This window comes from Aythya ferina (assembly GCF_964211825.1).
Source record: "Aythya ferina genome assembly, chromosome: 10".
NCBI classification, from domain to species: Eukaryota; Metazoa; Chordata; class Aves; order Anseriformes; family Anatidae; genus Aythya; species Aythya ferina.
Window position 1 is genome coordinate 12,458,528 of NC_140306.1, and position 23,847 is coordinate 12,482,374.

The 23,847-nt window shown below is 36.5% G+C and overlaps 1 protein-coding gene and 1 long non-coding RNA gene across 3 annotated transcripts in view; one reads left to right on the plus strand and one right to left on the minus strand.

Annotated features, from left to right (window-relative positions):
• On the minus strand, positions 1-2,545 carry LOC311442262. Its single transcript, XR_014696539.1, has 2 exons — positions 2,351-2,545; positions 1-1,081 (listed from the first exon to the last, which is right to left on the minus strand). It is a non-coding gene; the product is annotated as an uncharacterized lncRNA (long non-coding RNA).
• Positions 2,339-23,847, plus strand: part of DENND6A (DENN domain containing 6A) — a 26,707-nt gene continuing 5,198 nt past the window's right edge. The window contains exons 1-15 of one of the 2 annotated variants that reach the window (XM_084531244.1): positions 2,339-2,466; positions 6,168-6,206; positions 6,300-6,342; positions 9,890-10,002; positions 10,957-11,037; positions 11,404-11,509; positions 12,580-12,659; positions 14,086-14,148; positions 14,839-14,894; positions 15,224-15,346; positions 15,522-15,617; positions 18,619-18,713; positions 20,562-20,627; positions 20,730-20,794; positions 21,356-21,445. In XM_084531244.1, coding sequence (XP_084387370.1) covers positions 2,425-2,466; positions 6,168-6,206; positions 6,300-6,342; positions 9,890-10,002; positions 10,957-11,037; positions 11,404-11,509; positions 12,580-12,659; positions 14,086-14,148; positions 14,839-14,894; positions 15,224-15,346; positions 15,522-15,617; positions 18,619-18,713; positions 20,562-20,627; positions 20,730-20,794; positions 21,356-21,445 — 1,158 coding nt within the window. In that variant the 5' untranslated portion in view covers positions 2,339-2,424. Of the gene's footprint in view, positions 2,467-2,687; positions 2,886-6,167; positions 6,207-6,299; positions 6,343-9,889; positions 10,003-10,956; positions 11,038-11,403; positions 11,510-12,579; positions 12,660-14,085; positions 14,149-14,838; positions 14,895-15,223; positions 15,347-15,521; positions 15,618-18,618; positions 18,714-20,561; positions 20,628-20,729; positions 20,795-21,355; positions 21,446-23,847 lie in introns of those variants that run through there. The other variant, XM_084531243.1, reaches the window with a different exon arrangement.

The window sequence follows — 23,847 nt, forward strand, 5'->3', positions numbered from 1 at the left end:
TCTTGTCAGGTAGACTCTCCATTTATTTTGTTTCACTGTATACAGTTATAACAATGTAATATGCATAGTAAGTTTTATATACTATGTAAAGTAAATGTTACATGTAAAATGTATTCTCTATATAATCTCTATTATATACATTATGTCATATGTTGATAATATTAATCCAATGTATATAGCAAATGTAATGTAACATACTGTTAATAGTTAATCAGTTTGTATTAATGCTAATATATAATTTTACATAGAATGTTTCTTTATTTCTAATGAAATGCTCTAAATTGGTCTACCTGGCCTCTTCCCTGCTTCATCATTTTAGTAGAACACAGTCATCACGTGATTAGCTCCTAATGGCTTTTCTCTTAATATGAGGTTGACATTTTTGAGATGTTTGAAGAGTAAGAAAACAAAGTGTTAAGTACGTTTCTTTATGAATATGTTTGTTACACCGATTTTTCTGATACAAATTAAGTATTGCTTTCAATTAAAATCTCAAGGGTGGGAGGCAAGGGGAGATGAGTAGAAGATGTTTATCCAGCCCTTTGGTGTTACGCAGTAGATACGTGCATTCCACACCGTCACTTCCTACTGAAGCTGATGGAAATTGGCCAGCCAGCAGCCACCACTACGTTGGCTGCTACCTGGTAGAAAGCTTCCTGCTGAGAGGCAGGACAAAACAGCAGAGAGAGCAGTTGTGGTTGAAAGAGGGTGGAAGAAAGTAAGATAGCTTCAAATGCTGAACAGCTTTGGACTTTAAGAATCCACCTGTCCTGCATAGGCCTATACTCATCAGCTGTCATTACAGAGGATAGTTTTTCTTCAGAAGATACTCATGTCCAAACCTTGTAGAATATTTATATGAACAGATTGCTGTCTTTCTGCAAAACAAGGCAGAGTTCAAAGAGATTTGTAAGGGCAAACTCCATATGCAGAGCCCTACAATTTCATGTGGAACTTGTAGCAATGCATCCTGAGTTGACAGGTTCCCAACTTTGAAGCTTGTACTTTGTCCTGCACAGATTTGACCCAGTATAAGCTTCATGAAGAAGAAAGCAGTCAGCCTCAGTTGTTATTATAATACCTAAAATACATGCAGGAACATTTTAATTATTTTTCTTAAACAACTGACATCCATTCTCAACCAAGAAAGATTATCACGTTTTATGAAAACTGGAGTGCATTTGAAATGTCTAGGTAAAAATTTTCCTGAACTGATTATTTCCCTAGTAGTTAGGAAAATCTCCAGTAAGTGAGAATCCTTCTTTCTCAATGATCATATCTCTGTTCTCTAAACTTTCTCCTGCCAAAGGTTTATTTCTGTTAAGCATCAGGTGGAATTAATTTACTGGTTATTGCCTATGTTTAACAAAACGAGTAGAGAATATCAGTCTTACTAAAGGACTTTATTCTCTGTAGTTTACTTGTGTACAAATATATAGAGAGACATATTTAGGAGTATACTTTTTGTTTTCATAAAGACTTAAAAATAGAGGCCAATGAAAACTAGAAAGGAATGCATAATAGGAAGGTCTGTAAGAAGCCACAACATGTCATTTTTAATTAAACCAAGCGATAAAAGCTTTTGGCCAGGCCTTGTTTCAGCTCCTAAATGAAACCAGCAAATTAAATACCACTGCTGTGACTTTAACCTGATTAAGCTAAGCCTTAGTCACATCATATTTTGGATGGCAATCTTTTACAGAGTCTGGGAATTAGCTACTGGAAAAGTTCATGAGTCTGAAATGGCATCATGGCAAAATACCTGAAGCAACGGGAGACAGCGCAAGCCTTCCTGTACAGCCGCTCCCATTGCACGCTACATAACTCCTTTCATATCTTAGTTTGTATCTAAAATTCACTTTACCACTAGTGGTTTATGGTAACAGAAGGCTGCTCTATCTTAAATTATTACAATGATAATTTTGTGTATTATAATTTTATTTGCCTGAGTTATATATTTATTCCTCCTTTGTCTAGGAAATTATTCTAATGATCAAAGCATGTGTTAATTTCTGCCAGTTTGGTTTTGATAGATAAACAAATGTTGTTAACGAGTTAAGGAAACAGTGCATCCAAATAGTCCTGAATTTTCTGTTAAGTATGCACAGGTGTGGTATCTTGATTTTGATATTTGCAAGTCCGAATTGGAAGAAGTGTCAGGTAATTCAGGCAACCAGCCTGGCTGCATTTACTACAGGTGACACTTTCTGGTAGCAGTCAAGCAAAAGCCTAGTGTGAGTAACCAAATAACAAGGAGTGATGGTTTAGGAAAGCCTTTTTTTTTCCCCTCTAGAGGGAGAGGTGTGATTTTTATTTATTTATTTCTCAGGGCAGCTGTGTAGCGCTTTACCTCGAATGCCACGAACTCCGCGGGACACGGACTGTGCTACAGGAACACTTGGGAGAATATTTCGGAAGCGTTAAATGAGGAGCAACCCTCGGCGTCTGGCTAAGACACCGACACAGGTTTTAAGAGCTTTGTTTCCTTCCCCATCTCTCAGCCCGATTTCCCCTGCAGCCCAGCTCCCGGAGGGTGCAGAAGAACGCGTGGCTCCCCCCCGCGGTCACAATGGTTGTGCCCGGCGGCGCCGCCCGCCCCCTCCCCCGCGGCCCCCGCGCGGCCTCTCCCACTCGCGGCGCGGGGGGGAGGGAGCCGGCTGGGGTGGTGCCGGCGGCCCCGTCACGTGACGCGCGGCGGCGCCATGGCGCTGCGGGAGCCGGGCCCGGGCAGCGGCGGCGCCGGGGATGGGGGCGGCGGGGCCGGTGCCGAGGGCGGGCAGGACGCGGAGCCGTGCCTGGCGCTGCTGCCCTGGGACCGCTTCTCGGCCTGGCTGCACTGCGTGTGCGTCGTGGGCTTCGACCTGGAGCTGGGCCAGGCGGTGGAGGTGGGTGAGGCGGCGGTGCGGGCACCGTTAGGTGCGGGCAGCGCGGCCCCGTTTCCCCCGCTCCGGGCAGGGCCCTCCCTGCGCCCCGCAGGCATCAGGGGAGTCCTCTGGGGGCATTGGGAGCTTCCTCAGGGGTCGGCGTTACGCGGCGGGGGGTGTGAGGGAAGCGGGGTGGGCAACATGGCACAGCGAGCCCCGGGGGTGCCCTGGGGGAGCCCTCGGGGAGCCCTGAAGGAACCCTGAGGGAGCCCAAAATAACCGTTTGAAGTACGATCCTTGCACTATTAAATGAACAGCGAGCTGTGAGCTACTGATGCTGCCCCACACTGCAGCTTTTTAGCTTCCCGCTGCCCATTGCCATCTTGCACAGACATCTCTGGAGCAGCATATTGAACTGCATTGGGACAGATGATCCTTTCCCGTGCTTTTTTCGACCTTAATGATAATATGACTGGGATGGAAAACAAGCTAAAAGTGTATTTTCATTTGGATCAGTTTCACATCCTGTTCCACCGTGTTCATCATATGATTGTGCAGCAAACAGTTGGTGTGGAAGGAAGAGTGTCCTTTCTCTAGTTCTTTGGGTTGTTGTTAAAGTGCTGTTAGTATAAGCTTACGGCAGACTGGCTTACAGTTCAACAAAGGTAGCTATTACAACGTTTAAAATACGTAATTGATGTGCATTGTTGGCTGCAAGAGAAATACAAATAATAAACAGGCACACTGGCGTTATTGTCTGAGTTATATTCATCTAACATTATAGAGTGCTGCTAACAACCAAGACAGGTATTTCTTTATAACCTCTGACTTAAGCAGATAATGTTTGTGGTGGATGAGGGAAGCAGAGTATCCCTTGTGCTGTCAGCAAACAACTCAAAACTGTTATCAGTTCCATTAATTTTAGTTGAAAGCACACACAGAATGAAACTCAAAATGTATACAGGAGTAAGACCTGAGCTGTTTCAGTTGTATTGCTGCAGGACAAATAATTAGGTTAGTTTCCATTGTAATCCTTAACAATTAGGTTACTTAACACTGCAGACAATTAAGATGTGGAAATGCAATGTAAACACTTGCATTGTTTCAAACCCACAAGATGTGTTATTTCTTTTTTGGAAACTCCCTAGACAGAAGCAGTTCCGTGCCTAAATCTGCAATTCTAGGAGAAAATTCTGATGACTGTGCTTGGGGGGAGTAGGAGGAAAGTGATTTCTAAGTAGTGTAATATTACATTTCCTCCAATAATTTCCTCTTCCCACACTTTGCAAGTTACTTTTTTTGAAGGAACTTTTCAAGTTTCACTTATAAGAACATGCACTTAAAATTATAATACAGTTGGAGTTTGTGACGCTGGGTCTGCTGTAACACTGGAATCCATTTTTCAGAAAATTAGTCTTTTAGGCTTATTATTTTTTTTCTTGCCCAGCAAGTTAATTTATTAATTCAGGCAGGAAAGAAAAATGTGTGTAAAGGACATGTAGATTATAAAGGGAAATGTTTGGAAACATTGCTGGTCTCCCATAATTCTGCTTCTTTGTGTCCACTTTGCGCTCTCTTTCTGTCATTGCATGTGTTCTTTTGATAGGCAGCTTTAACACCTTCTCGCATAGCAGTAGCTCACATGAATGGTGTTCATGTTCTTTTCTATTTGGACTTCTTTAGTAAGGTCATTCAAAATATTGGGAAAAGGTTTAAAACTTCGCCTGTGCTGTGCTTGCATTCGTTATCACAGCATCATTCTGACATGGCCATGCGGGTCAGAAAGGCTGAGGAGATGTGACAGAATGGAGGTCAAAGTTGCAACTGTTTTTAATATTTCATTCATTTAATTAATTTCACTTCAACATGTCATAACTTCTGGGAAGACAGTGGTTAGTGAGCAAAAGGAATATGAATTCAAGTCAGGTGTGTAGTCCTAGTTACCTGACTAGATGCAGATCACTTTAGCATTGTTCAGCTGCTGAGTTCTGATCAAGTGTATTACTTCTGGTAAGTTCCTTACATCATCACCTTAGTACAAAAGAATGTAAAGAGGTTAAGAAACACGAAGATAGGAAGTGCAATTTAGTACATGCAGTATGCGGTAGAACATAGGTGGAACAAGCTACGTGTATACTAAAAGCTACGTGTAGCTTTTAGTTATAGTGTGTTGTATGTCTAGAAGTCACTGGATAGGAGACTAAGGAAAAAATAAATGAAGTGGGGATTTAATGGCAAGTCTGCTTATATGGAGACCTGCCAATGGATGTATTTGTTGCTTTCTATAGAGTAGAATGACATATTATCAGGAGATACATTTACTTAAAATTTTGTAGAAAACAAGATGAAATGAGATAACTGAATATGGTCAACTTGCGTTAATGGTATAGTAGTATGAAAGGACTCTACACTGTGTTACTGTTCTTGCACTGAACCTCTGTTCTTACAGAGGTTCTCATCTGTGGAAGCCCTGAAGCCTTGTTTGAAACATTAATTTTGAATTTATATTGGATTTTATTTTGCTTACAGGCTAGCCACCCGTTTTAGTAGTTTGGTTTTTTTTTAGTACCTTTTAGTTGAAGTTCAAGCATCTCATTATTTTTTTTTCCTTAATGTTCTGTTTTTACTTACTGGCATAATAATGAATTTTGTACATCCAGTTCCTTTTTTTTGTAAATGATGTTTCCATGTCTTACATTGTTTTGCACTGTTTTTGATTTATTCATTGTAAACAATATGAAATGTATATATTTTTTGTTCTGTCAGTTCAAGGTTTTTTTTTTTCAGTTTATTAATTGAGCTTTCACAGTTGTCAGCTCTCATTAGGGCACCAGTGTTCATCCTTCACCAGTTAAGTATTAATCTATATTGATACTGCAATTGAATTTTGATTATTCCTACCCAACTAACCCCAGTGCAACAGGTTTCAGACAACGAAATGTTACTGACTTTCTTTGGAATAATTTGCTGCCTCTTCTAGGTACAAGTTAAATATCAAGGCTAGCTCTTCCTTAAGACCAGTTCTGTCAAAATGTCAAGTACTATGAATTTTTGAGTGTACCCATATGGTCTCCAACTGTCACCCAGAACACCATGTAAAGATGTTTATCTGTACTCTCCAAGATCGTTAGCCTAAAAGCATTTGAGAAATAAGAACAGACACGTAGTGTTACTAACTTAACACTGAAAATAGCCAAAGCTTGCAAGTATTTTAGGGTTGTATCGTAAAAATATTTGGGAAACTTTTTGCTTATATCCAGTTTATTTTCAAATAAAATATTACTTTTTTTTTTTTCCTTGTAGGTAATATATCCTCCACATTCAAAACTCACAGATAAAGAGGTAAGTCTTGGTTGCTGTGTAAGTATATCATCTGTTTTTAGTTTAGTAATTTCAGGAAATATAACTGCTCTCTTCCTTTTTCCTATTCCTTAGAAAACCAGTATTTGCTATCTGTCTTTTCCAGATTCCAACTCAGGTAAGTGCTTCTTTTACTCTGTATTCATCTGTTGCTACATTAAAAAAGAATTTAACAGTAAATATCCGTGGTTTTAGATTAAATTCTTCATGTGCAAATCTTAATATCACAGTCTAATATAACTTAATATAACTGTCTGTATTGCAGTAAGGTCTGAGAACTCTTTATTTAGCGTAAGTGAAATACTGGGAATGTGAGTATGTAACAGCTTCCAGGTGACATGCATGCAGAGGTTTTAAAGTTCTTTGCCAGTAAAGAATGAATATTTAATGTCTCCTTTAAACAAAGTAAAAATGCTGTTATTGAAGAGAAGAGTGTAGGCACAGAGTTCAGAAACTCATGGAAGGGATTTGGGACCCTCTTCTCGTAAAGGAGTAAATGTATGTTTTCTAAATTCTTAACAGTGAAATGGACTTTTAAATTCAAGAGAGAGAACAGTCCTGAAGGAAAAACTTACATTATCTTAAATTTTCTTCTCTGTTCTTTGCTTTTGTTGCTGTGTGGTCCTGCTTGCTGAATTCTTCATTCACCTAAACTTTTCCTGTTCTGCTGCCAAAGAGGAATTAGAGGCATGTGGCTGATGACTTAGACCACCTGCAGAAAGAGATGGCAAAAGTACAGACGCTTCTTTTCACATTCTTTTCTTTACAAAAATCAAAGCTTGTAATAGCAGATTTGTCCCGATACTGTTCTTACTCTCTGGTTGTTCTGCAGCATAGCTCTGATATCAAGTGATGCAGATCTATGCTTTTAATACATATGAGAGAGCTTTGGCATACATCATTTAAAAAAAAAGCCTTAGCTATTTTTCCTCTGTCTTAATGTCATTAAACTTAAGATATTTTCACTGTTCTTGATATCCTATGTATAAATAGAGGAAAAGTGTCTTTCTGTTATTGAAAGAGAAAATGAGTTAATTGTCTTCTTACTCTCATTGTTAATGGTTATAAATTTGTCCAACGTTTGAAAGCTGTTAAAGGTACAAAATAATGCATTAGGAACAAAGGCTGATTTTTTTTTTTTTTCCTTTTCCAAGTAAGTGCTAGTGAAGTTATGTTAGGCAGAATAGGGGTATGTAAAGAGGGTTTCCTTTCAGCAGGAAAAAAAACCACCTTCTCTTTATGATGTGACTATCTGCAGGTTCTTGATTGTTCTTGATTTTTGGTAGGCTGAAGTTTCAAATGGTATAGAGGGGTTACCTTCATAAAACCTGTGTTTAAAAATTAGCTGGAAGTATGTGCTATCCTTTCTGATTTATTTTTATTGTAGCATGTAACATAAAAGCTTTGTGTAATACAGCAGTAGAGGAAGTTACTAGCTTGTAGGTAAATTTGAGGTCAGTCTTTCCTAGGTTTTCATGGCTTAAAAAGGCATAAAGGGCCTGGGAGGGGTTGTTTGGTTTGGGTATTTATTTGTGTGGAGAACTTGACAGATCACTTCATCTTTTTGCTTTTGTATCTATGAATAGAAGTCATCCTAAGACTCTTGGTGACCATGAATTTAGGGGAAAAAAAAAGATTTAATCAGGTGCTAGATCATAACACTTGTGTTTTTATGTGAAGTTATGTGATACTGTTATTTTTAAAACAGTATATTTGACTCTTCTGCATGGGTAGTAAAGAAAAGAACAGTCATTTACCATTCTTTTTGAATTCTATGTACATAAAGAACTTCTCAAATATCATTCACAATATGATGAATTCTCCAGGATGTTAATGATAAAGGGTAATTTACTTTTATGTCCTCTGTGGTAGTTTTTTTTATAATAGCTGGTTTTGCTCTGAATGAAGGGAACTAACTGAAAACATGGAGTAACTTCGTAGTGCTTTGTTATTAGCATATACGGTATTTTTCTTGTGATGATTAGGTCCATGTTTTAAGCACTTGTTTCAGCTAGCTGTTTGAATTGGCTGGCATCTGGAGTACAGTGTTGTGGTGTTTTTGGCTTTGTCTTGGTGCATTGTGGTTTCCCACTGCAGCTTCAAGGGATTCTGAGCCTCAAGCCTGGATGCTCTGACTGTGCCATTATTAATCCATGCTGCCAGTTGCACAAGCACATGAATTTGGCTGAGGATTTGGACTGCCTGTGGTTGCTGTAGCAGTAAGCATGTGGCTGATGGAGAAATAAAAAAAAATAAATAATGAAATTGAGCTTGTTAGTCTGAAGAGTTAGCTGGAGTGTGGAGCTTTGCCACACTGTTCAGTCAATTAGCACTGGCTAGTATAAAGACAGCTGTTAAGAGTCCAGATTATCAGTAGTCACTTCCTGATTTTTATTTTCCTGTAGAGCTTGACAAATGTTGTCTAACAGCTGTAAGAGCAAAACTCTAATGAAGAAGTTACACTTGCTTCCCCATGCTGAATGTCCTTTACCATCTGGAAACCTACTGCAATAACAATAGCTATAGGTTCAGCAATTGATCTTTTTTATAGTCACTTACATGAAGGTTTCCATTGTTAGACTAAAAATAGTCTGCTTACCATGGCTTGGCAATGCTTGAGAGGTTGTTTTTCAATTTATTGTTTTCATGTTACTAACACTGCATTCCAAAGGGGCAATTTTTCTAACAGGTTTGCCGCAATGCGCAATGTGCTCGTGTGTTCTTAAGATTCTAGCCAAACAGCAGTCTGCTCAGCTTATCTAGCTTCTACTTGAATGTCAGGTATTTTTTTTGGAGCGTCCTCTGTTTCAACGGCAAGCAATGTTTTTAACGGCAAGAACATAGTCATGAAGGCATCAGTGCTACAAGTTCTGATACTATAGTTCTTACGTTCCACCTGGAGATGTCTTTCTTTGATGTCTGGTACGAAGTTGGTCAAAATTTATTTTCAGACTGCAGATAGTTGACATACTTAATTATATTTTCCTTTCAGAAATTTATTTCAATAGAAATAAAGGGAAACTTTACTCTTTTTGGGTTATTATGGGACAGTATGTTTTTGTCCTTTCCTGGAATTCTTATGTGACTTTGTGTTAGTAGCAAATATTTGTATTTAAATATATGTATTATTCTGAACACACTGTCAAAACATAAATATGTCTGAATTTCACTCAGTCTTGTTCAGTTTTGTTCATTTTGCAACCCTCAAAGTTACTAATAGTAGTCCTGGGCTTGCTCTTACAGTGCAACTCTATTAACTTGGCCCAGCTTGGTATCAAAAAAAGGCTAAATACTGTCATTGAACAGAGAAAAGAAACTTGGTCAAGATGAAAACTGTACAGCCAGACCAATAAAATAGGTAATAACAATAGGAGGACAGCTGTTAGTGGAGCTCTTCAGGGAAATTAAGGTCTTAAGTCTTTACAGCTAATAAACTCACTGTGAGGTAGAATGACTTTACTTTCTCTTGTTGAAGAAAAGCTATTTATTGCTGCCACAGGTGCCAAATCACTCACCCCAAATGTATACATTTATAAATCAATGGGCATAATAGCAGTGCAAAATAATTGAACCAGAACTATTTTATCTCTTTCTGTGGACAAGTCCTAATATTTAAGCAAATTCAAAATACTGTAATTTGTTGTTTATTTCTTCCCCCTATGTAGGTTGTCTTGGGGACACGCAGTTTTGTTTTAGATTTCGACGGTCTCCTGGAAGGAAAGTTTCATTGTGTTGTTTTCTGGACCAATTGGATAGAGATCTACCAGTTTACTTAAAGGTTGGAAATTAAAAATAATAGTAATAATGTTAATTTCTTCTGGATAATGTTAATTAATAGGTCTTAACACTTAAATTAATGCTCGAAAAACAAAAACTGAACTAGATGTCCTGAAAGATAAAGCTGAGCAGATGTTTTTTTTTTAGTATGTCATTATCATAATAAGTAACTAATAATGGATTTTGGACTGCAAAAAGTCAAACTGATGACCAGAGCTATTTTGTTACTGACTGGAAACGTGGATATCAGATTGCAGGAACCCTTACCGTATAGGGAATCCGAAGTACTTTATAATGTTAACAAACAAGACAAAAACAAACAAGCAAAACCTCACAAAGTTGAGAGGTCTCTCTCTGTTTCCTCCCTTCATGTTCTTGAAGATGGAGGAGTTATCTAAAAGAGGTAGTGACCAAAAAGTCATTCTTGGTATTTTAACTATGCCAGTGGGAGTTTGACTCTCAGATTCAAATTGAATCTGTTTATGCGGCAAATAGTTGAATTCCTGCACGTATGAAGCTGATGTTTTACTGTTGAAATGTGAGACCATGCCTCCTTAATATTCCAAGCATATTTTATAACACTTATACGTTAAAAGACTAGTATTATCTTCTCAAGTTGGGATTTCTTCAATTTTTTTAACTGCTAAATTCTTTTTAGTGCATCTTTGTGAAATTTGAGTGTTGATTCCGTAGGGAATTAATTCTATTTTTGCTTTCATGGTATTTCAAGAGAACGTAGATATGAAAATAGTGAAGCCAGAAAGCACAACTCCATTTCCACACACTGGTGCTTTCTCTTTGAAGTAATTGAAAATATTTTAATGCAGAGTACTCTTTTTGTATCTAATTAACTTAGGAGCTTGCAGGTAAATAAACTTCTAAAATACTTATAGAATCCTTCCAAAAGACGGACATTTTCAGGTTGGTATATTTAATTATTTTGGTTCTTTTGCAGAAAGATCCAGCATATTACTATGGCTATGTATATTTCAGACAAGTTCGAGACAAATCATTAAAAAGAGGCTATTTCCAGAAGGTAATTTCAATTATCCTAGGAAAATACAAATTTCAAAGTTAATTATTTTTCAGTGACCTTAGAGAAGCAGAAAGAATATCTTGCTCTCTTAACTAAATTCTTTGGTGATTTGTAGTAAACTGATTTAATTTTACGTCAGCTTTGTTATGTTCCAGCAGCACTGTTTGGAAGAAAACTATTTTATGTTAAAACAAAAAGTTGGGAAATTTGGGGAGTTCTTTCTCAATGGCCTGTGGTAAAATGTGTGGTTAGCTTGTATGTGCGTGGGAAAAGTCACACTTGGTGTTCTCTGAGGATAATCAGTAGAACTGCAATACAAGTGATTAACTTGAAGTTGCATTTTTGTTTTGTAACTCTTTATTCCAGTCGCTGGTCCTCATCAGCAAGCTGCCATATGTCCATCTCTTTCGCACTGTGCTTAAGCAAATAGCACCAGAATATTTTGAAAAAAGTGAAGCTTTCCTGGAAGCAGGTAGTGCTACTATTATGTAGTTCTTGAAGTGCTCCTACAATATCACATACCTGTTTTGGAAAAAATAACGAACTGTCACAGTTGAGTTTGTGCGTTTGTGTTTTTGCAGGGTGGAGGGCTAAAACTTCAGCAAACTGGCTTGATTTCTGTCTAGATCATTGAACAGAACTAATCTGGTTTGGGATCCTTTGTGGGAGAGTTGATCCCCACTGAAAAATATTTAAGATTTTGTCATAAATTTCAGAACTAGCTGTTCAGTACAAGCAGCCGATGGCAACCTTTAATGTGTACTCTTGACAAATCGAGTCCTTTCAGGCATTCTGACAACTTTTGTTAAGCAACTGTACAAATGTCATCTTGCATTGGCAGAGGGGGCTGTTTTAACAAAATACAAGAAGCAACAAGGCAGCACTGATAACAGGTGCATCAACCTGTCCCATACAAAATCTGAGTCTATGTACTGGCACTGAGCAGCAATTTATGGAAGCTGTTCTTGATAAAAGAATTACCTGTATATAAATAAACAGAATTACCTGTATATAGACTTTTGACAGGTTGTATTATGAACAAAATAAGTTCTAAAACAAAGTTACTACTAGAATTAGTAATGATACTTGCAATTGTTTACAACAAAATGCTGGAAAACTTTGTAGGCAAACTTTTAATATCTCTTAGGACTTTTTTTCCCTTAATTACTTGTGTCTCTGTTCTACAGTAGCTGATTTGCTTAAATGTTTATGTCATGTTCAGTTTTTTAATAATGTACTTTCATGCTTTCTCATAATATTTCTTCAATGAATTACAAATCTGTTATAAAAATGGAAGACAAGATAATACTATTTTCATGAAATGAAAAACTTTGTAGTTCTAATGGAATAGTATATTAAGAAAGTCAACATTGCTGTAAAACTTCCTTAGAGTATGGAGTGAAGAAAAGATAATACTGTGGGGTATTAGCACTAACTTAAAAATTCAGTGTGCACAAAGGTGACTACAATACCGTGAGTTAATGCATATCCATACTAGCTGTATGTGTATGTGTTATGCTTTATACTTTTTTTTTCTTTAAGTCTGTAGTGATGTTGATCGCTGGCCACCACCAATTCCAGGGGAGATACTACATTTGCCTATCATGGGTATTATAATGAAGGTAAGTATTCCAGCACCTCTTTTCTCTGAGGGTGTTTTCCTCTCCATTTGCTGAGCATGTACTCACTGTATTCTGCCTTATTTTCAGTGTCTCATACTTTCATACTTCATCCAGAACAAGAATAGACTTATTCCACTCTGAGTAAAAGCTGGGGAGGTCTTCATTAGGTTCCTTCATTGAGGGGGTCATTTTTTATTTTTTCTGGTGCGTAGGTTAACATTTGCTTTTTGTGGATATTAAAAAGAGATATTTCAAGACAACTATTAATTGCAGTCTCTATATTAACCTTCTGGAATATGCAGGAGGCTTTAATGCTAATTATATTTGTCAAATATTAAGTAACACTTGAAAATACTGGTAATTAAATTCCAGTCAACCAAATGAAATGTATTGATGGAAAACATTCTTGTTATTGAAGTTTGACAAACAAAAATCTGTTTTGGCCCGTGCACCAGAAATTAATTTCTTGTCCTGTTGATAATTCTCAATGAAATGGAAATACGTCTGAAGAAATCTATTAAAGAAGTTGGATCTAGTGCATGGAGAACTGTAGAACTGTAGGTGGCCAAGAATTGTGCCTCTGGGAGCCACAGTATCTTTATCTGAAATGCAATTAAATGGAGTTGATGGATCCAGAGGTTACAGGCAGAAGTACATTCTTAGCAGATAGTTTCAAGCTTATGGCCAGACACATTTGCCTTACCAAGGAGAGAAAGGAGAAGTTTCTGAAGCTATTTTGTAGGCACAAATTTAATGTTGCAGTCTTCTGGACACTACATGATAATGAAATGTCACATATGTATGTCTTGTTTGCATATTGGGTATTGTCCCCATATTGTGGTTTGTTTGGTTTTTACACTGCTAGGGCAGTGAGCTTAATAGTTGTGTATAAATTACATGTATTTGTACACACCAGCTTTCAGTATGATTGAATTAGTAATACTACAAGACTGACAGATGCAGACTGCGAGGACAGAAAAATATATTTGTTGTTCACTATATTTGGGTTTTGTGCCATACCCACAAAGAAGTCTGATGTTTTGACAGTTTGTGTGTTTTTTTCCCCCCTCCTAGCAGTAATTCTGTATCACCTTAAAACCCCGTAACCTTGTTTTAGATTGTTCTCTTGAGCATTTGAATGCTTTTGGTTGGTTTGAATTTATTTTAAGAATTTATTGTAAGTATAATTTTCATATTCTAATATTCAAATTGTAATATAGTGCTACGTAGCATTGCATATCGATTCCTGTAATAATTGTCTGTAGTCTTAAGCTATGTATTCATTGTTATGTGAATATTTGGGAGAGTAAGTTAAGCACAGTACTGTATTACGTTCTCTTTAAATGTTGCAATTTATCTGAAAGTGATTATTTTAGGTCAATGCCAGATTTGATTCAAGGAGAAATTATTTGTCTTTCTTTCTTAGCTGCGGATTCCAACATACCGTGACAAGCCTGGAACAACCCAAATAGTACAGAACATGCACCAGGTGGAGATTAGATACTGCTGTTGTGTATAACCATAAGACAAAGCTAAATAGCTGCCTTCGTTCTTTCTCTTTAAGCTTGTTCATAAAAGATTGATAGCAAATCCTTATATATTTTTGATGATAATGAATTCCAGTCTTTGAAATTTTGAATAGAAGAGTATTGGATTCTTGAATAGAAGTGTTGGATTCTTCATATAAAAGTGTTTTAATCCTGTTACCCTGGGCACGTCAGGAGATGATACGAGTTGTTCTGCTGCTGGAAAAGGATAGTTGGCTAACAAAATTACTTAACTTAAGCATCTTTTTAAAGAGTGAAGCTATACAAAACTATTTTTTGGAGGACAAAAATCACATCAAAAATCTTTTCCCATAGAAGCTGGTTATAAAATAAATCTGTCCTTGCCTTCATATGCAGCACAGCTCTTGTTTGAAACAGCTTTAGTGTTTTTTTATAATTTTCAGTCTGACAGTCGCATAAGGGGGTGGGTGGGTGAGTGTGTGTATGCTAGGAAAATCTTGCTTTTATCATAAAAAAAAAAAAAAAAAGTTACTTGGGGAGACAATGCACTACAACCTCAGTAGTACAGTAGCAGTACATAAGGTATATAGCATCTACTATATATAAGCCCTTAAGGCAAACTGTTCTAATACCTGTGATGACTAAAAAGCTAGTATTGTGATGTCTTTTAGGCAAATGCTCAGATCTCTATGGCCTTACCCACTGTTCATGAAGTAGACCTTTTCAGGTAGGAATTTGGACTGATTTGTTCCTAACTGTGAATTTCCCACAAGTTAAAGTTTGAGGGTTCCATAACACATAGTTAACAGGTCACAAGCTATTGTTTACCAGTATTATTTTTAATACTCTTTTTCCATAAAACTGTCTAAAAAAGAATTCAGACAACATGAAATTGCAATAAATAAGCAAGTTCATTAAATGTTCCCTTTTACAATAATATTTTGTATTTTTCAAATGACTCCAATTCTCCTGGAAACCTTTTTATACAGTTATTAACCAGATACGCATTCCTTCTGGTTATTTTAAATGTATTAAAATCTCTCAATCTGTTTTTAGGTGTTTCTGTCCAGTGTTCTTTCACATCCAGATGCTTTGGGAACTAGTACTGCTAGGAGAACCACTTGTCGTGATGGCACCATCACCATCAGAATCTTCAGAAACTGTGTTGGCACTTGTGAGGTAAATGCAATGGAGCTGCCAAACTGATGAATAAGTGGGTCATTGTTGCTTGCAGCTGATTGCAGTTGGAGTTATCTGAATATAACAAAGCCTTACAAATTTTAGATTAGCTTTTTCTTTCATTAAATTTTGTATTGTATACATACAACAAACTTCTACTCTTTCTACCTTGCAGTTGTATTTCACCGTTAAAGTACTGCAGTGATTTCAGGCCATACTTTACCATACACGACAGTGAATTCAAAGAATATACAACTCGCACACAAGCCCCGTAAGTAAACCAAACTTTGTTGTGAAGGTGTTGCTTAAAGTCATCTGTAACCATAAACCTGTGTTAAGATACTACTCAACTATTCTGATTTTAAGATTTATCTTATGGAATACAATAATGAGACATTTTAAATTGTCACTGCAGTTAGATAGGATAAAGAAGTTACTCAACAATGCCATAATTTGAGCTTCATAGGACTCTTGTGCACAGCATAAATAAAAATGGAAGTCTGAAAGCAAGATTAAGTTCGGCTTTTCAGTAACACTTTGCCTATGCAATATCAGCTCTGGAATAGCTCCTTTGGAAATTGTTTTATACTAATCTTAAGCAATAATTGAACACACATCTAGAATTCAACATCTGGATGTCTGTTTTGCAAAGTTAGTTCATTTGGTGTCCTAGGTGAGACTGTCCTTTCAAAAGTATCTCTTCACTAAATTTGCTAGAAAAACATTGCAAATACTTCAGAAGTTAAGATCCTTTTCTAAGAGCATGAGTCTCAAATCCTGTACAAAACAGTTTTTTAAAACTGCTCTAAGGACGTCTGCTTCTTTTTAAAAAAAAGATTAATATATTCTGCTTTTATTTTAAGAGCATACACCTACGCTATTTCTTATGCTATTTAAATGCAGCTTGATTTGGGAAATGGAGTATGTGTGTTAGATTCACTTATATTTTGTAAACAATTTTTTCTAGTTCCTCAACAGGCAGTGGCAGTTGTGTTGGGTTTTTGTTTGTTTTTTGCTGTGTTTTTCCTCTCAAAAAAGTATTGCCAGTGGAAAAACATCTAAACATAGGCATTGTGCTTCCAGTTGTATTCCAGAGGCGTGGTTATACAGTATGTAATTTAACTTCTAAAAATAATTTCAAGAAGAATTTAACTAAACTTTAGTCACCCACGTTTTACTCATCTGTAGCAAAATATAAAGGTTGTTCAGTACCTTAGAATTTCTCTGGCTTTCTTACAGAAAAATGGCAAGGCTAGAAATAGGTGTTTAAAGCAGTGGCTCTAAGAAGGGGAAGAATGCAGATGATGCAGATTCTATGTGTTTTTATTCTCTTTAGGGAGAGGGGAGCAAGGAGTGTTTTGGTTTTTTTCCTTTGTTTTGACTTAGGCTTTTTCAAATGTTACTTCAGTGATACAAAATCAGAATTGGTTCTATTAAGTATGCTTCTAAAAGAGACCAAGTAGTTTACCACAAAATCTTGCTATTGTGTTACACGTAGCAATAAAACAACATTCCTCGTGATTTTCTACCAATTTACCTTAACCCAGAGAAACTTCTCTGTGTGAAAGAAAGCATTACTTTAAACCTTGCTGTTTTCCTCCAGCTAGTAAAAGAGTGTCAGTTCATGTACATTGGTCCATATCAACTACATGTGAAAGCTGCTTTTTAGTTTCCACGCAATAGGCATGAAATAATTGTTATGTTAGGCTAGGCTAGGCTGGACTTATCCATCCCTAGGGTTGTGATTGTTTGAGACTATTTACTGTTTATGCTGATTTTCTCATAATGATAAGAATAATAGATAAGTCATCGCAAATTGATCTTTTTTAGAGTGCAATGGAAGAATGTGTTGAAACATTTGTATGGACACTGATCTTTATATTGTTTTGGAAGAGAAAATGTAAATCTCCTATGATAACAGGGAAAAATCACAAGCAATATCTGCAAATCCCACTGAATTTAAATCAACAATAAACATGACTTTAGCAGGATTATAGAAACGCCAAAAATAATGAAACTGAATTCACAATAGTGTGTGTGTAAATATGTAATCAGTATGTGGAATGAAATGTTTCCAGGTGAACATGCTTGAAGAGCAATAGGACTGGGAAGAACTGATTTACTGGTGAAACTTGAGTCAGTGAAAAGCAAGCAAAGACTTCAGAGATACTGATGTGATTACGCACTGCTCATTCTATGGTGTAATGAGGCTGGGAGATGAAAGTTGCTATTTCCATAGCTTAGGCATTATACCAAGCTACAAAGCTGCGTACAGATTTTTGTCCTATCTCTTCATGCCTGAGTTTAAAAAATATATATTGTTATAATTAGTAAGTAGAGGCAGGAATGTAAGTCAAAAATAGTTGTAGATTAGCATAAAAATTTATACCCACTTGTCATCATGTTAAAAACATAAGATTCTTAAAAACCAATCTGGAGAAGTAATGATAAGCTATTTTTAGTGTAGCAGTTCCAGTGAGGTTTGCAGTTGTACTCTGTCCTTAGCTAACATTTGGCTATAAAACAGATGGCAGCCACTATATAGAAAAAATATAGGACTAACATGATGTAATCATGATATAAGTCCCAAATTCTGCAGCCCTGCACTTACTGCCTCTTTTTCTGCTTGTATGCTTCCTCAAAGCCGGTTTCTATACACAGAGTAGAAAGGAAAATCTGGCAGTTTAACAGCTTTGTACCCAAGTTTACAATGTTCATGTACTTAATAACCTAATAATTGCTTTTTAACAAAGGACTCGGAAGCATTGGAAAGGAAGTAGAACAGCAAGTGTCTTTTTCTTTAATCTTGTCCTCTGAGCAGTAGCTCAGCTGAGAAGTTTTGAACAAACAGCAGCAGTTGCATTGGACATCAATGTTCAAGTACTGAGAGTCTGTCATAATGAAACTTTGAAACATAGCAATTAGCTTTTCAAATATAGGGTTAAATTTCTGCTCATTTAAAACAAACAAAGCCCGCAATAATGTTAGATAATCCTGTTCTCATCATTGTAAGTGGGCAGGAAATAGCTAAGAGCGTCAAGTGGAAGGTATGGCACTTTTATTCTCTGCTGCTGTTCAGACTTTGAGACATCTGTCCAGCTGTTTTTTAAAACTTAGAATCTTTAAACATGTTGTCTTACCTGCAGCTTAAAATTTAACTCTTAAATACAAAACCAGAATAATTTCAAGTTAAGAATTATAGTTGACCTCTTGTATTGATTAAGACATGTGCTCTTGCTGTCATATTTTAAACATTGTCATTGTTTTTCTAGACCATCTGTCATTCTAGGGGTGACGAATCCTTTTTTTGCTAAAACACTCCAGCACTGGCCCCACATTATTCGGATTGGAGATATTAAACTTCCAGGTAAAGTATAAACATCCTCTACAATCCTGTGTGACAAGATCTAACTGTGTACTTATTTATAAACAAACATGTAATTTAGTTTAGTTTAATGAATTTAGTTTACTACTAACCAAATACCTGTCAAAAAAAACCAAACCATCAACTAACCAAATACCTGTCAAAAAATAAAAATCTGTCAAGTGAAATTAGGTTCTCGAGTACTGTATGTCTTGTATTGTCCAATCCAATATATTTAATGCAAAAGGTGGCAATATTCATCAGTAATAATGTTTTCTCTAAACTTTCACACAATCCTGGTTCTGTATTCTACCAAAAAGGTATTAATTGAGAAACGTCGATTCTGATACTAATTTTAGGATTAGCAGAATATAATAGATCAGTTACAGCAAGTGCATGGAAAGTAAAATCCTTTAAAAAAGCTAAGTTAATAACATAATTCTAATCTTCTAACATTTCAGTAATTATTATTTGTTCAAGGTGGACAACTTCCTTAATTTTAATGTAATATTTGATATCATATGTATGGCTGGTCTGTAATAAAATCCTGCAGTGCTGCATTTATGATAGGAAATTCCTGATTGTAGTTGTTTGCTGTGACAGGTTCTCTGTTCTGAAAGTAGGACTGTGTAAGTATCCAATTAGGGTAATATACCATAACATTTGTAAAAACAAGTTACCTTGTATTTCTGCATGTACCAAAGTAATTAAAGATTACTGTGTTCAATGTAATCATGGAAGATTTTTTTATAATCAGATTTTATAATTTTTTATAGTCATGGAAGTTTTTGCTTTGCTTCAAAATATTACCCCATCTGTGCTTCAGAATACTTGTTTCGTAAGGAGGAGGATGGAACTGTGTAGTTAAGATCTGAAAAATAGATTCTTCCTTAGACTATTGATCTGAAAGGCCATGTACTAGGTTGCTTTCAAATTGGATACACGATTTCAAGTTTGAAGTTTTAAAGTTCCAGAGGAACTGTGTAAAATGCTTAGTTGGGAAGTTCTGCAGATGTATTTGTCTGACCTGCCATTAGAATTTTGAACTTCATTTATTTTGGTACAAAGAGAGGGCTTGTGATTTATTTTTATTTTTTCCTTTTCTCCCCACTCTGCAGTTTCAGTAATAATTTATACTATTATCCAACGAAATATAAGAGGAAAATTCTACCAAGGCTGCAAGATTGTTAACAGTATTTAGGGTCTTAGGGCTGGACAAGAATATATTTGACTAGAAGCAAAACAAAACAAACAAAGAAAAAACATATACTTTGAAACAGTGACTTAAATGGATTTTGTTATAACACATAGTCTGTGACTACTATTTAGTTTCATATATATCTAACGACTTTAATTTTGGCTAAGGTACTAATGATTTGTTCCTGAAAGTGTTTACCCTAAGAAATAAAGGAAGATGGAATAAAGTTTGAAGTGAATGAAATAAACATTCATTGCTCAACAGTCAGTATTTTCTTTGGCTGCTTCAGTTCAGAAGGTTGTCATTTTTTTATTTTTATTTTTTAAAAATTTTTTAGTTTTTATTTCAACAGAGAACCTTTATATAAATTAAAAGCCTGTGTGAAGATGTTAATGTTCTTACTGGATGTTTCTGTATATTTACTTGGATGCTTGTTAATGTTTCTGATACCTCTTAGAATAGATAACGTCTTAGATAATATTATAAATATTACAAATATTTGATAATTTATTAAAATTTTATAACATCATTGTAAATTATTATATTATTATAAATATTATAAAGTTTCTAAAAATCGTTGCAACATATAGCATACTAATACCTAGCAACAGGAATGGAGATTTCTAGTAAGGTGGCTTTGAATGTTTTGGCAGGTGATGTTCCAAAGCAGGTGAAAGTGAAAAAACTGAAGAACCTAAAAACTTTGGACTCCAAACCCGGTAATCAAGTTGCTTCAGAGTTAAATTACCAGTATTTTTAGTTTAAAACAAACAAACAAACCATTTTTCCTTTGGCTATATGCTACTGCTTTTTTTCTTTAGGTGTTTATACCTCTTATAAGCCATACTTGAACAAAGATGAAGAAATTGTTAAACAGTTACAAAAGGTAATACTGTAAGTCTCTTCATGGAAACACTATCATATGCTGTCTTACAATGTTCTCATTTAGGGTTGAGCTCTGTCTACATAACTAAAATGAAACAGCATTCTGATTCCTTTGCCCTGATTCATAACTGAATAGATACTTTGAAATTCTCACTGTAGAAGAAAGGCCTTCTTATATATGTTTCTATAACAACATGAATGGTAAAATTCACGAAGCTAGCTTAATGTCTTAGATAATTGAAATGAGCGCTTAGTTTATCTGTTTTGTTTTTTCCAACTTCTGCCATCCTTCTCGTGTCTCTTTAGTCTAGAAATTTCACCCATGAGGTGTTCAAGAATCAGAGCTTACAAACTAAGAAATTAGCTATTGAAGGCTTGAATGTGCAGAAGGAACTTGATCCTATTGCTTTCCTTTCATGGTTCAGGAGAAGGGGGTACAATGTGTAAGCTTATGGCAAACAAGTACAGCAATACTAGAACAAATATTCATTTATTTATTTATTTATTTTAAATAAAAAAAACCCCTACTTACATATCAGACTTATCTGATTTCTTTTTTAAGGGTGTGCAACAGAAACGTCCTACAGAAGCACAGAGTGTGATTCTTCGGAGATACTTCTTAGAATTGACAGAAAGTTTCATTATTCCACTTGTAAGTTGTTAGACTTTTTTTTTTTTGTATATGTAATACAAGGAAGGTTTTTTTGGTAACAGTGTACCCCAGGGGTCAATACTGGGTCCAGTACTGTTCAATATCTTCATTAATGACTTGGATGATGGGGCAGCTTTTACCCTCAGCAAGTTTGCAGGTAACACAACTCTGGGAAGAGTGGCTGATACTCTGGAGGGTTGTGCTGCCACTCAGGGACCTCAACAGGATGGAGAAATGAGCTGACAGGAACCTCATGCAGTTCAGCAAAGAGAAATGCAAAGTACCTGGAGAGGAATAACCCTATGCAGCATTCCATACGGGGCCTGGCCAGCTGGAAGGCAGATCTGCAGAAGAGGATATGGGGGTCCTGGTGAACACCAGGTGAACCATGAGTCAGCAGTGTGCCCTTGTAGCAAAGAGAAACAGTGGTATCCTGGGCTGCAGGAGGAGGGCTGTTTCCAGCAGATCCAAGGGGGGTGAACCTTCCCTTTTAGTCAGCACTGGTGAAGCCACACCTGCAGCATCGTGTCTGGGCTCCTCAGTACAAGAGTCTTATGGAACTTCTGGAGAGTCCAGCAAAGGGCCAGTAAGGTGATTGACTGAGGAACTGGGGCACACCAGGAAAGACAGTTGGGGCTGTTTAGCATAGTAGCATAGGGAAGAGAAGACTCAACCATTCTGTGATTCTATGAATAATATTTGAGCTGCAGAAATTTAACATTAGGCTATGTCTTGACTTTTCTGAAATACGGTAGTGTTACATTTCTTCACGTATGGTAATTAGCAGAAAAACGATGCGGGAGCTTAATGTCAGAGAAGAAAACGTTTATATTCCTAGACAGCAGGTTCAGATTTCAAAAAATGAATGCTTCATTGTGTAAGTTGATTGCATAAACGATACACAGTACATCACAAGCAAGCATGTGAAAATGCTAAGTATAACTGTGCATATATTTTAACATGGGTTAAGAAGGAAGTTTGTTTAATCCTTCCTTGACACTTGTAATTGACACCCCCACCCCTTTTCTGTTTGAATTTTTTTCTGTTGGAGGTTTTTCTTTTTCTGTATGTGCATATAAATAAAGGGGTGTTTCTCCTGAACTTGAGAAATGGCAGTTTTGAAAAAGTAGAGTTGGAAAGTACTTGGTGATGAGAAGAGCTCTAAAATTGTTGATTCTTGTAGTAATGTGTTATGATAGCTGAGGGGTAATCTCTCTACTAAGGCATGACAGATCAGCCAGCTCAACCTGTAAAGGAATGATTCTCACAAGAGTTTGCTTTATCAAGTTTTATTTTTTCTGGTTTTGGGTGCAATAAAACCAATTTCCAGCAAACTCTGCGTGTTCAGATAACTCTACAAGATGCTGTTAAAATTTTACAAAACAGAGACTGACTTACATTGAAGGTTGAAATAGACCTACTTTTCATCTAATAGGGTGTCATACAAATTACTTTTTTCAGTGAATCAGAATAATTTATTTTACAGTATCCCACTCTTCAGCAAGTGGCAGATGCCTGCTGATAAGCTCTCTAAACGTGTTACTTCACCTGTTCAAATCTCTAAGAGTAAGCTGAGGGGGCAAATTTTGCCTGATCTCTAGCCAGTAAGCAGGGTTTCTTGGAATGCTAAATGTTCACCAGATTGTTTTTAATTCCTGACTGAGATGAGAATTGGCTGAAAGAAACTTAAAAGTAGGAAAATTTATCTACTCTAATAGTAAAAACTTACCTGCCCTGTAAATTGAAATCCAGTTCTAGTGGTTGCAGACTAGTGACAGACCTTTATGCTAACAGATGAATATTAAGGTTAGGTTGCTGAATCCGTGCAGGCTGACAGCTTGGAGACTTTGACTAGCACTGACACTGAAATCTGCTATCTGTTCTCTAGTCATTGGGATGATGTAAACATGTTCTAATGTGGTCTTACCTAGCATTTGGAGTTAGGACGTTCACAAACAGTTCTGTATGAGATTGAGTCATTTCTCTGGGCAAGTGTTTAAAAACAGGAAAGTGATACCTAAGGCATTGGATTGTACATACTGATGATCCCTTTCTGAGCTCCCTAAACACTCAGTGAATGAGCTGAAATTTTCATCGTTTTAGAGCATGCCATGACTGGCATCCAATTTCTGTTTTCATAATGTTATCAAAGCTGATTGTGTTTATAGATCAAAAAAGTATGGCCATGTGCAACAGTTTGTATTGATGTGCTTGTGTGAGCTGGCAAGGTGGAGCTGCCCCCTGTAGTCAGAGCTTAAGCTTCGGATTGGCATTCCTAAGAAATGTCTCCACAACTGATGCTTGAGATAACCAGCTGAAGTGCTGCCAGTGCCTTTGCCAAGCATTGATACTGCAGAGAGGCCCACAGCTGAAACAGCATTTGGTAGGGTAGTTCTGTATTT